Raw genomic sequence first — 13,939 nt, 5'->3', positions numbered from 1 at the left:
CAGCCACACTAGGCTCCTGTCTGTTGCCCTGTGTGCAGCAAAACTTTCTGGGAGGCTTTCAGACTGTTGGGTCTCCCATATATTAATATTTTTAACTCTGTATGTGTGAGGAAGGAGGGAGGGAGAAGAGGAGGGAGGGAGTGAGAGAGGGAGAGAGGGAAGGAGAGAGAGGGGGGAGGGAGGGAGGGAGGGAGGGAGGGAGAGAGAGAGAGAGAGAGAGAGAGAGAGAGAGAGAGAGAGAGAGAGAGAGAGAGATATCACACTCTGTGCAGCTTGGGCTGACCTCTGGTCTGTCTCTCTCTTCTCAACCTCCCAGGTGCTGAGGTTACAGATGCCAATCACACTGCCTGGTCCTTTTGCTACTGAACTTTTTTTTTGTTTTGTTTTTTGTTTTTGTTTTTGTTTTTGTTTTTGTTTTTGTTTTTCGAGACAGGGTTTCTCTGTGTAGCCCTGGCTGTCCTGGAGCTCACTCTGTAGACCAGGCTGGCCTCGAACTCAGAAATTCGCCTGCCTCTGCCTCCCAAGTGCTGGGATTAAAGGTGTGCGCCACCACCGCCCGGCACTACTGAACTTTTAAATTAATTTTTTGTTTCCTTGTTTCCTTAGATAGGGTCTCTTGTAGCCCATGGTGCTCTGGAACCAGATGTGTAGCTCAGAGTGGCCTGGAACTTCTGATCCTCCTCCCTGGAATTCCAGGAGAGCATCAGCATACCTGGTCTAAAGCACTTTTCCCCCTGTGTTGCTGGAGGTTGCACTCAGGGCTCGGTGCATGTTAGGTACGTTCAACCATGTTCCCAAACTTACGATAAGAACGGGATCACAAAGGGACACCCATTTAACGATATTTGTTAAAACTCAGAAAATTAGGCAAAGATATGTAAACTGTATTTCATTTTCCCCAATTCTTGGTGGCACCTGCCTTAAGTAATTCTAGTGTTTGAGAGATGAAGTCAGGAGGAACAGTTCAAAGCTATTCTCAGTTTCTTAGTGGGTTCAAGGACAGCTTGGGTTGCATGAGACCCTGGCTTAAAAGACAAAACAAAACAAAACAAATCAAAATGGACAAAACAAACAAACAAACAAACCTTTAATTAAACGAGGCTGAAGAAGCGGACATTTAGTGTGACCCCCGCTACCCTCACTGTCCTCAGAAATGTCCAGTCACCTGCTTCACTAGGGGAATTACATCACCTTGGGAAGCCAAAGTATGCTTCTTATTGCCTCTGCTTAAGCCACCCTGTGGCCCTCCCCATACTATACTTGTGAAGGGACAGTACTGACAGTGACAGCCCAGTGTACAGCCCCACAGCTGGCTGTATCTTTGCTTCACGGCCCTCCCCTGCCCCAAAACATTTCTTGGGCAAGATGAGGTCGGTCTGGTCAAGCCACCTACTTGGATGGGTGGGCTGAACATCCCGACGTCTGCCAGCAGACTCCCCTCCCCTTCCTCCCGCCCTGAAACCTGATCCAGCTGAAAAGCTGCTTGCTAGAAAACTTGGCGGCTCCCCAACTCTGGTGGCCGAGAGTGCCAGGCTGCAGCCGCACAAGGTGCAGGCGGCAGTTGGAAAAGCAGGCTGCCTGGGACATGAGGTTGGCAGCGGGTGTGCAGGCTGGCAGTCTGAGGGACTCATCCTGAGTAGCTGCTCCGAGGCCCTCCCACATCTGGGAAGCTTGCCATGCTGCTCTGTATCCCGCAGGTGCTGTTGGCCTTGCTCCTTTCCATGCTGACAGCACAGGGAGAAGGTAAGGAGTTTGGTGGGGAGGGGAATAGCAAGCTGGGATGGGGGAAGGCCTTAAGTCCCAAAGGGCCGAAGGTAGGAGAGGCTGGAGCCACAGGGAGGCTCTAGAAAGGTCAGCTATCTCACTGTTGATGAGTAAGAAAGGATTCTAAGGTATGGGGTCAAATTAGGTGGTTTGAGAAGTTGAGCCCAAGTGAGCCTGCTCCTGAGAAGGGAGTAGAGTCTATGAGAAGGACATACGTAGGTGCTGGCAGACGGCTCCTATTCTCTTAGCCTTGTCTTTCAGCTTATCAAATGGGAGCAGCTATGGACCTGTGAGCTCATTCAGTCCACTTTTTCTTCTTAATAACCACAGTCCAGAGAGGGAGACCAATTCACTCAGGGTCACACAGCTTGTCAGCAGCAGAGTGTGGACCTGGATCACTTTAGTAACTTCTTGCTTTTGCTGGTTTTCTTGCATGGGTCCTATGGGTTTTCTCCTCCCCCAGGGCTCCTCTAAGGCTCACCTCCAGTAGTGTCAAACTTCTCTATCCTTTCTACTCAATCTTCTCCTCACCGCCTCACAAACAGGGTGTTCAGCCACACAGGATCTGGTTCGTTCTATTGCAGACCACATTCAGCCCCACAGGAAAGTTCCTTCTACACAGTCGGGTTGCAGCAACTTGGGGGTCGATGAGAAGGGTGCCACTAAGGGTAGGGACTGATGGGAAGGCTAGGAATAGGATGCTCTTTTCTGGAAGCTGTCTTTGGGAGAAGCAGGGTAGATGGATGAGAGGCAAATTGCATGTGGTAAGTGCTTTGGGCTTTCTTGCCTGGGTTGCTCTGTCCCCCCAGCCATGCCCTTGTTCTGAGGTCTGACTCCATTAGCCAGGCACGCCCCAAACCTCCAAGAGTCCCCCAAAGCCCATCAGACTCCCCTACAAGCCTCTCAGTGAGTAGTGAGGAATCTGATGTGTCTCAGGTTCTTGGATAGCACCACATACTATTTACCCTCTTGAACCTTGGGGATTCTTGTCTGTATAATGGTCCTGTCTTGCTAGCAGCTCTGGCAGAGATTGAATCGGAAGATTTGTGCAGATATTATTCTATTATTCCAAGGAAGACTCAAAAAAGTCTCTCGAGGTTGGGGATATAGGTCTGTTGGTCGAGGCCTGCTTAGCACGCATGCACAAAAGCCCTGGCCCCAATCCCTAGGACCACACAAACCAGGAGTGGAAGTATAATATAAGCCCGTAATCCCAGCATTTGGAAGGTGGAGGCAGGGGGATCAGAAGTTCAAGGTCTTCCTTGGTCACTTGACAGTTCTAGGCTATGTGAGATCGATCCTGTCTGAAAAGCAAAGCAAAATAGAAGAAACTTTAAAATAGCCTCTTGTTTCCCATTTCTGTTTGCTCACCTCTGTTCTTCCAGACAGGAGGGAAGCTTCTGGGACAGGTAGATGACACACTAGAGAAGAGCCTGTAAGAATGCCTTGGCATCTGGAGACACGTGTGAGGGCAGGTTAGGAGGACACAGTATTGTTTAATAGTCACCAGCCTTGTTGGCTCCCAGTTTGCAAAGGACCAGTCCATTCTGCAGCGTCACCTTCTTGCCATCTGGGCTCTGACCCTCTGGGCTGTGCCCTACCCACACACTGCATAATGACTTTTGTTTAATGAAGTATAGATTGCTTCATGAGTTTGCATCTCAACCTTGTTCAGGGGCCTCCCTACCTCTATATCATCTCAGTTTTAGTGCATGTGGTCCCCACATGAGTGGGGCTGTCCCACGTCACTCCTGCTTTCTGAGTTAGCACCACTGATTCCCAGGGGGAAACCAAGGAATACTCAAAATCCCACAATAGCACCAGGGCCTGGAGCTGGGGTCTCTTTTCCTTTTTAAACTTACATTTTGTTTTGTATTATTGTTGTCATTGCTGTTGTGTGTCTGAGGTCACACATATGCCTTGGTGTGTATGTGGAGGTCTTTCACCATGTAGATCCCAGATACTGAACTTAGGCCATGAGGCTTGGTGGCAGTGGCCTTTGCTCTCCTGCCCAGAGGATGAAATTCTTTAACAGATTATAAACTGGATGGAGGGAAGTAGGGCTCTGGCATCCGTGTTAAACCACTCTCCTTCCCAGGCAGCCGGAGGAGGGCCACCCAGGCCCGCGGCACCACCCAGCCTGCTCTGCTAAGGCTGTCGGATCACCTCCTGGCTAACTACAGGAAGGGGGTGCGGCCTGTGCGGGACTGGAGGAAGCCTACTACTGTCTCCATCGATGTCATCATGTATGCCATCCTCAACGTGGTGAGCTGCCCTCGATCTGTGTAGGGGAATCAGAGAAGCCATGTAAAGCCAAATCGCCAACTGGGTAGTATGGTGGGCATCAAGAACCCTAGTACCCGTGATCTGGCACCATGGCTGGGACAGAATGAAGTCGTATCTGCACACCTGCCCAAACCACAACCCTAGGCCACCTAAGTGCACCTCCTCCTAGATGTGGTCACCTCCTGCATGTGGCTATCCACGTAGCACATAATGGGAACTGTCTCCCTCATATCATCAGTAGAACCTTAATGCCTTCCTTACACAGGTCCCTGAGTGGCAGGTGTCACTAAATGGCAACAGTAGATAAAATGCCAACTAATAGATCAATTAACTAATCAATAACTAGAGTAGGGTGGGGGCACTTCTCAGCAGCTAACGCAAAGCACTGCATGGCTGTGGACAAAAGACAATGACAGAGCTGTGAGCTCTCTGCCTTGCGATGGGGAAGTGGGGCCTGACTTTTCAGGCTACTAGGTCATATGGCCCCCTACACACACACACACACACACACACACACACACACACACACACACACACAGAGAGAGAGAGAGAGAGAGAGAGAGAGAGAGAGAGAGAGAGAGAAGGGAATCAAACCATGATGCTTCGAATATCACTGCAAAGAATAGTTAAGGGCAGGTGGCTGTGCTGCTGCAGAAAGGTAGACTTGGAATCAGATGGAGAAAAGGGAATAATCACTTTTTCTATTCTGTAGTTTGGAGTCTCTTAATTTTGTAGCATGGCAGTCCATATATGCATTATATATGTATAATATATTATATAGAGAGATAAGAGAAGAGAAGGTATCTATAGGCATACTATTAAATATATATGAGTATGATAAAAAATAAAAACAGAGCCGGGTGGTGGCGGCGCACGCCTTTAATCCCAGCACTTGGGAGGCAGAGACAGGTGGATTTCTGAGTTCGAGGCCAGCCTGGTCTACAGAGTGAGTTCTAGGACAGCCAGGGCTACACAGAGAAACCCTGTCTCGAAAAACAAACAAACAAACAAACAAAAAACAACAGAAAATACACACAATTTGCACATCACCTAGGGTTTAGTTTTGTTGTGTTTTATTGAGACAGTTTTACCATATTCCCAGGCTGTCCTGAAGCTCACACAGTCTGTCTGACTCAGCCCTGCTAAGTGCTGGACTACAGGCATGTATCACCTCACCTCACTATGTATCTTGGAAGTTGAAAAGAAACGATTGCATTTCTCTCTACTTGCATCTATTTAATAGACCAGCTTCTCCTGGCTGGCCAGAAGCTTGAGTTCATCTCCTTCCCTGGTCCTGCCTTTCTAGCAGATGAGACACTCAGTACCAGCGTCTGTTTGGGCTATGTGTGTGTGTGTGTGTGACCACATGTCAGCCCCTTTTACTTTCATAGGATGAGAAGAACCAGGTCCTGACCACCTACATATGGTACCGGCAGGTGAGCAGACCAGCCCTCCACTTCCTGGGGCACCCCCCTCTTAAGGAGTCAGGAATCTCAATGGCCACAGTGAAGGAAGGTGGTGAGCAGCTTCAGAGGCACAGTAGACAGATACAAGATCTAGGAGTCTGAAATGTCCTATCTCAGGGCCAGGGGAAGATGGGTGGGGTACATCCTCTCAGCCCCCACCCCTTGTTTCTCAGATGGTAAAGCATCTCAGACAAGTGCTGACTGGCTAATCCTGGAGGAAGGACAATTCCTGGCCTGAGAACTCACACCATAGTGACTTCATGTGAAAAGCTCCAATTTCTAGAAAGTTCTTCATTCTATGCGAAGTTGGATGACAACTAAATTGAGCAATGAAAACAAAACAACAACAACAACAACAAAAACCCCAACCTATCCACTTAACCCTCAGGACTCTGCCCTGTTGTCACTTGTCCAGTTAAGGCAGGTGTAGATCACACTAATATGCATATGTTTCAGGACTTGGCTGAGCTCTGGGGAGGGAGGTAAACTGGAGAAGCCCCATCCCAGAGGCTGGGTAGACACATCAGGCATAAACAGGTCTCAAATCCCTTCCTACTGCCATGGTCATGTTCTAACAGCACCATACACTTATGGGACAGAGAGTGTAGTACACAAAGACTGGTCCCTACCAGACAGCTCCTTTTCTGTCTTACTGAGGGCGCTTTAATTGAGAACACACCCTGTCTCATGGGCAATGAGCCAAACAAGGATAGGCTGCATGCTTTCCTAGAAGAGGCCACAGCAGCCTGTGTTTTATAGATGCAGATGATTGACAGTTGTAGGGATGGAGTCTCTTATTGACCAGGAAAGAGGGATATGTCAGCACCCAGATTTCCCCCTAGAACATGCTCACCTACTGCCTGAGCAGAAGGGATAGAGACTGGCCTGATTTGCAGGTGACCCTTACCAAAGATGGGGGGAGCTGCCTTTGACAGTTTCTGCTTCTCCCACAGTTCTGGACTGATGAGTTTCTGCAGTGGACTCCTGAGGACTTTGACAATGTCACCAAATTGTCCATCCCCACAGACAGCATCTGGGTCCCTGACATCCTCATCAATGAGTTGTGAGTCCTTTCATCAGGGCACCGTGGGCTGGGAGGCTATGGTTAGAGAAGCCAGGAGCAGTGACAATTTCCTCTCTTCATCAAGTTAGCATTTGTTCAAGCTCTCCTTTATGCAGTTCTCTCTTTTTCTTGATTGCCCTCTCCCTTTCTTTTCTGTACTGGATGCTACAACCTTATGCTTCGTAGTCCCGGGGACTCCATCATAGGAACAGAAGCCAGTGAGTGATGTCACACTGAGTTCTAATAACTTAATGGAGACAGGTGCATTTGTCAGAGGGGATGGTTAGATGGTTACATTTTGTTTTGAGAGGAGCAAAAATCTGATGACAGCCAATGCTCTTGGTGACAGAAGAGATCGGAGCCAAGGAACATGTTCAAACGTCCCAAGCCACACGTGTGCCTAACAGGCCATAGTTGGCACCTCTAGCATGAAGTGAGTCCCATCAGCCTTTGTTCTCAGCAGCCCAACATGCTCTCATTGCTTTCAGCCAGCTGACTTTCTCTCCATTCTGCAAGTTCATCCAGGGTCCACCAACTGGACATCTGAGTTCAAAGGCAAGGAAAATACATGGGGGAAAATACAGATAGACCGGGAAAGTAGGCTGGGGCTGTGATTCAGTTGGTAGACTATTTGTATAGCATGCTCAATGTCTGGGTTCCATGTCTAAACCCACTGTGGTGGCACATGCCTATCATCTTAGCACTTGGGAGATGAAGATTGTTAGAAGTTCAAGGTTCAAGGCCATTCTTGACTACATAGAAAGTTCAAGACCAGCCTGGACTACATGAGACCTTTTCTCAAAATACTGCTACTGCTAATAATAATAATAATAATAATAATAATAATAATAATAATGGAGGTGCCAGAGGGATTCATGCAGCACCAACTGCACTGTCCAACTCCATGACATTTCCCTAAAGAAGGTCATTAGATTTGACCCACCCTTGAATGCCCCACAGAGCACAGGTGGCAAATGTTCTAGAAATTTCTTTCTGCCCCTTTTCTTAGCTTCTTATCTTTCAGTCTATCCCAAAGAGGGCTAGAGGCCAGGCCCTGGGCTCAGCCTACCTCATGACTTAGGGTCCAGGCTCAGTAAAGACAATGGGCTGAATTCTTGTTGGATTTTCCTAGGCTCCTCTACTTATGAACTCTATACTCTTCCCTCCAGAGATGACTGCTCTCGTTTTGGGAGGCGTCTAGAGATGGGAAGCAAAGCAAAAATCAGAGTCAGAATGGAACAAATGATTCTTTTCACTTATCAAACCACTGGCTATTCTGGGAGTCAGCTCTACTCTGGTGTAGGCTGGTGTGTCAGCCTGGAAACAGCCAGGCCATCTCCCTTCAGCCAGTGGCTTTACAATTCATGGATCCCTTCTCTGCCTTTGAGAACTAGGTCACGAAGGGAGTTGGAAAAAGAAAACATCCCTCATTGTTTGGACTGCAGCCTCAATAATAGTGGGTCAGAAAGCTAAGATTGATAACATTGGACAATTAAGGCCAGACAAAATGTCTGGGTTATCTTGTTCTCCAGATGCTCCCTGACATTCTTTTCCTATTGGGCTACTCAAAAGATCTTTAGCCTTCTATGGTGAAGGTCTGCCTCTTCAGCCCACTGACTGATCCCTCTTCCCTGACCAGTGTGGACGTGGGGAAGTCTCCGAGCATTCCTTACGTGTACGTGCACCATCGAGGTAAAGTCCAGAACTACAAGCCCCTACAGGTGGTGAGCGCCTGTAGCCTTGACATCTATAACTTCCCCTTTGATGTGCAGAACTGCTCTCTGACTTTCACCAGCTGGCTGCATACCAGTGAGTATGTGGGCTTGTGGGTGGGATAGAGTTTGGGGCTCACAGGGACTGGCAGCCAGGATGTATCCTCTCTTAATCAAGGCACCACTATTCCCTCCCTCCTTCCCCCCCCCCCCCCACCACCTTACTCATCATTTATCTGGTTCCTTTGTGGTTCTGGGGACCTAACCTAAGACCTTGTACATGCTAGGCAAACACTCCACCACTGAGCAATATATCCTGCCACTTCTCTTTTGAATGTCAATGAGCCTCTGTTTCCTCTTCCTCCAGATGGACCCAATATTGCTGTCCTCACTGCCTCCTTTAGTTGTTTCAAGGATTAATGAAGCGGTGTGAATCAGCTCCAAGGCTAAGTGCTGAGCAAGGGACAATTCTTACCTAGTATCTCAGAGAAGATCCGACAGGAAGTGTGTCTCAGACCCACCCACTCCTCTTCAGCCCTGGGTCAAGCCACACCCCCTGCCCAGGTGTCCTCATTCCCTTCTTACCCTGGTCCACCCCCACTGTGGTTCGTGCTCCTCACAGCAGCCAGTGAGATCTTATTAAAATGCAAATCTGATCGTGTCATTTAAAGCCCTCAATGGCTTCCCAGCAGTCCTGGGACCCATTCCAAATCCTTGACCTGGTCCTGCCCACAGTGTTCCACAGCAGCTTCATCTGGTGTGTGCCAGCCCAGCTGCCTTCCCCTGGATGCCTAGAGGTCCTGGCTGTTCTTTCTATCACAGGCTGTTCCCTCTCCTAGGCTACCCACTTCTCTTCCTTCTCCTGCTCCCAGCACTCCAGCCATAGCCTGGTCAACTCCTCCAGTCACCTGATTATGCCTCAGTGCTCATCAGCTCCTGGAAGGACTTTCCCCGGCTCCCTAGACTAGCTGTCTCTCATACATCGGTTAAAAACCCTGGGTTTTCTTACAAACGTCACTTGCCAATACTTGTTCAGTCTGTGTCTAATTTTCTCATGGGTATAATTTCAGACGAGTGGGAACATCATTTCTGGTTCACTATTAGACTCTCCAACACAGCATTTGGTTCTGAGAGTTTTTATTGAGTGTGTACATGCCAGGCACTCAGTAGAGGGCTGCAAAAGGCACACTGCTGGACTATAGAAGGACAGTCCTTCCTTCTCTGACCTATTCGTCACATTCAATTATGGGGGCTGGAAAGACAGTTCAACAGTTAAGAGCACTTGTTGCTCTTCCAGAGGACCCAGGTTCAGTTCCCACCACACCACATGACAGCTCGTAACTGTCTGTAACTCTAGTTCCATAGAATACAATGTCTTCTGGCCTCCACAGGCACTGCACACATACAGTACACAAACGTACATGCAGGCAAAACATTCATATATGCATATACATATGCATACACATATATAAACTTTAAAAAAATACATGACATGATAGAATCTCCCAGTTTTTTTCTCTGTGCACTTCCACCCACACGCATGTACACACACACACACACACACACACACATGTGCTACCTATGACAAGCATATATTGCGTACACTATGTCATACACTGCTACTTGAATTTGTTTTTTACAGACATTGAATCCCTGACCTTTTTCCAAGTTACTGTGCATGAGATCTTCCTCATAAATTTTAACTGTAATAGACTCAAGCAGGTGTATCATTGGAACCTAGTATTTTATTCACCAATGGACAGTTAGATCTTTTCCGTTATTTTCTTTGAAGTGTGTGTGTGTGTGTGTGTGTGTGTGTGTGTGTGTGTGTGCGCACATGGTGCTCATGTATGCAGGGATCAGAGATCAGCCTGGGGTGTCTTTCTCAGCTCTTCTCCATCTTGTCATTTTTAGGGAGGATTTCTCACTCTTCCCTGTATTTGCCAATGAGGCTGGGCTGGCTGGCCAGTGAGTCTGAGGGATTCCATTGTCTTTACCTCTCCAGAGCTGGAATGACAAGCGTGCTTGGCTACAGGCAGATTTCTTATGTGGCTTCTGGGGATCAAACTGGGACCCTCGTGCTTGACCAGCAAGCACTTTACTCACTGAGCCACCTCCTCTGCCCCCTTCTACTTAAACAACTTTGATTTATTTATTTTACTTTTTGTGTATGAATGTTTTACTTGCATCTACGTATATACCTGCACCCCGTGTGTTTCTGGTTTCCATGGAAATTGGAAAAGGACGTTGGATCCTCTGGAGCTGGAGTTGCACATGGTTGTGAGCTTCTATGTAGGTGTGCAGAACCAAACCCAGGTCCTCTGGAAGAGCAACAAGTGCTCTTAACTGTTGAACTATTTCTCCACTGGCCACCCCAACACTTTACTTTTTGGCTTTGAACTCAATATATGAGTGAGACTGTCCTCCCAGACTGCCCTCCTGGAAATCCTCCTGGCTCTGTCTCCCATGTACTGAGATTATAGGTATGTGCCAATAAGCCTGGCAGGATATTTAGATCTTTTCCAATATTTTGGTTCAGTGGACATTGTTGTGGTTTCTGGTAGATAAAAAGATAGATAGATAGATAGATAGATAGATAGATAGATAGATAGATAGATAGATAGACAGACAGACAGATAGATAGATAGAGAGGAGTTCTTTTATTTTCTTTCTTTCTTTCTTTTTTTTTTTTTCGAGACAGGGTTTCTCTGTGTAGCCCTGGCTGTCCTGGAACTCACTCTGTAGACCAGGCTGGCCTCGAACTCAGAAATCCGCCTGCCTCTGCCTCCCAAGTGCTGGGATTAAAGGCGTGCGCCACCACTGCCCGGCATTTCTTTTATTTTCTTAATTCTTCAAAGACAAGTAGTTAGTTCCATGAAGGCATGAGATCTGACAACAGGGTTCTTTGGGTATTGTCCAATCTACATCCCACCTTCCATGCTCGAAGGTTCTATGACTGAGATTCCAAAGCTTTTTTTGGCCCTTTGTCTTCTCTCTTAGTCCAGGACATCAACATTTCCCTGTGGCGAACACCAGAAGAAGTGAGGTCGGACAAAAGCGTCTTCATAAATCAGGGCGAATGGGAGCTGCTGGGGGTGTTCACCCAGTTCCAGGAGTTCAGTATAGAAACCAGTAGCAGCTATGCAGAAATGAAGTTCTATGTGAGTGGGCATGGCTGTGGATGGGGTGGGGACAAGAATGCTTAGACCTCCACATGCTACCTTGGGGTAGCAGAACAAGGCAAACTGGAAAGGATATAGTAGCTCCCTTTGCCAACTTCAGGACCGTATACATTCCATGCAACTTCAGCAAGAGAGATAGGAACTCAACTGAAGCATCCCCTGTTTATCCTCAACTGACACAAGCCTGGGGCCAGAGGCGGAATATGGGTCCGTCACTCTCCTTCCCCAAGCAATCCAGGCTGGAAGTTCTACAAGAGAAGGGGCTGGGTGTGGGGTGGTGGTTCCTGGGTTCCTGTCTGCCCAACATCCCCCAAGCTTCTATCCTGGTCCCAGGTGGTCATTCGCCGGCGGCCTTTATTCTACGCAGTCAGCCTCTTGCTGCCCAGTATCTTCCTCATGGTCGTGGATATTGTGGGCTTTTGTCTGCCCCCGGACAGTGGTGAGAGAGTCTCTTTCAAGATCACGCTCCTTCTGGGATACTCAGTCTTTCTCATCATCGTGTCAGACACCCTGCCAGCAACGGCCATTGGTACTCCTCTCATTGGTAAGGCCTCCCTGAGAGAAGGGTTTACTGTGACAGGGACCTGCCCTGCTCCCTCCCATGCTTAGTGTGTCTCTTTCTCCGGCTCAGGTGTCTACTTTGTAGTGTGCATGGCTCTGCTGGTAATAAGCCTCGCTGAGACCATCTTCATTGTGCGGCTGGTGCATAAGCAGGACCTACAGCGGCCAGTACCTGACTGGCTGAGGCACCTGGTCCTAGACAGAATAGCCCGGCTGCTCTGCCTCGGGGAGCAGCCCATGGCCCATAGGCCCCCAGCCACCTTCCAAGCCAACAAGACTGATGACTGCTCAGGTGAGAGAGGATAGGGACAGATTTATACATAGAGTCTGGAGCAGGGATACTGGATAGAATGTAGAAACTGGGTACAGGATGCAAACAGGAGGACGTTTCAGCCAGAGAAGTCAGACTGGAACCTTGTCTCCTTTTTTACATTTTTTTTTTAAAGATAGGGTCTGCCCTGGCTGATCTGGAACTCACTATGTAGACTAAGCTGGCTTTCACAGAGATGGGATTAAAGGCATGCACCACCAGGTTCAGCCAGGCTCTTTTGCCTTTTTTCAAACCCCTTATCAGCTTAAAGGTAGGATATGGGTGGAGAAGGGTTCAGAGGAGCCATGTGTAGTGGCACACACTTTGATTTGGGAGACACAGGCAGGTATGTCTCTGTGCGTTTGATGCCATCCTGGTCTACATAGTAAGTTTCAGACCAGCTAGCAGTACCTAATAAGATCCTGTCTCAAAAGAGAAAGAGAGAGAGAGAGAAAAAAAAAAAGAAGGTAGCATGCAACTGAGGCAGACACCAAAGTCAACTTCTGACTCCATAACACCCCCTACACACACACACCATAACACCAGGGCACCCCACCACCCTCCTTTCATACCCAGGTTCTGTTCTTCCAGCCATGGGAAACCACTGCAGCCATGTTGGAGGACCTCAGGACTTGGAGAAGACCCCAAGGGGCAGAGGTAGCCCTCTTCCACCACCAAGGGAGGCCTCACTGGCTGTGCGTGGTCTCTTGCAAGAGCTGTCCTCCATCCGCCACTTCCTGGAGAAGCGGGATGAGATGCGGGAGGTGGCAAGGGATTGGCTGCGAGTGGGATACGTGCTGGACAGGCTGCTGTTCCGCATCTACCTGCTGGCTGTGCTGGCCTACAGTGTCACCCTGGTCACGCTCTGGTCCATTTGGCATTATTCTTGAGTGGGCACAGCCTGGCAGGGAGAGGCTATGGGGTTGGTTAGGGTAGGGATGGGGGAGTTTCCTCTTAGGTCCTGCATCTTGTTTCCAACACCACTTCATCTGAGCAACCCCAGTCCCCTTGTTCCCCAAACTTAGTCCTGAAGATCCAGTGTGCCTCCCCGACTTCCTTATCATGCTTGATATCCTAGGTCAAGAGAAACCACGTATCTTCTAACTTTACTTATCAAGGCATCAAGCCCTGGTTTCCTTTCCAGTACCTCTGTGATTACGGCCCCTGGAACCGATCATTTCCTCATTTTTTTTTTTGATCAAAGAAAAGCAAATCCCTTCACATAGGTGCCTGAGATTTCTGCATTTATTTTATCTAGCTCCTAATAGCTCCTTCTTCAGCTAACCTCTGGGTATTTTCCTAGTACTCAGCTCCATCTGCCAGTTGGGGCAGGGGATAGTAAAATGCTATGCTGTCTTATTCTCTGTCTGTGACCATTTGTATTCAGCTTTGAAAAAAGGTTTGAGGATGGGGTTACCTGTAGTTTCTGTTGACTAGTGCTTCCTGGACCAGGAAACTAGAAGTCTGCATGATCGCCATCATGACAAAATAGGAGGTGGATCACAGTTTGAAGGTCAAAATGTGTATTTATCAGATGAGAGGAGAGAGAAAGGCTTTCTGCAACCCACTGGGAAAATACAAGGATCCATGTGGGC

At 48.3% G+C, this 13,939-nt stretch overlaps 1 protein-coding gene across 1 annotated transcript; it reads left to right on the top strand.

Moving 5' to 3' along the window:
* Positions 1 to 1,550: 1,550 nt before the first annotated feature.
* Positions 1,551 to 13,703, top strand: Htr3a (5-hydroxytryptamine receptor 3A). Its single transcript, XM_076924543.1, has 9 exons — positions 1,551 to 1,743; positions 3,863 to 4,029; positions 5,442 to 5,486; positions 6,470 to 6,579; positions 8,219 to 8,388; positions 11,292 to 11,452; positions 11,807 to 12,017; positions 12,105 to 12,326; positions 12,936 to 13,703. The coding sequence occupies exons 1-9, from the start codon at positions 1,677 to 1,679 to the stop codon at positions 13,232 to 13,234; spliced, it is 1,452 nt and encodes a 483-aa protein (XP_076780658.1). The 5' UTR covers positions 1,551 to 1,676; the 3' UTR covers positions 13,235 to 13,703.
* The last annotated feature ends 236 nt before the right edge of the window (positions 13,704 to 13,939 follow it).

Source organism: Arvicanthis niloticus, chromosome 26 (assembly GCF_011762505.2).
Source record: "Arvicanthis niloticus isolate mArvNil1 chromosome 26, mArvNil1.pat.X, whole genome shotgun sequence".
Lineage (NCBI taxonomy): Eukaryota > Metazoa > Chordata > Mammalia > Rodentia > Muridae > Arvicanthis > Arvicanthis niloticus.
Note: the sequence above shows the minus strand (reverse complement) of the source record. Positions and strands in the feature narration are given on the sequence as shown.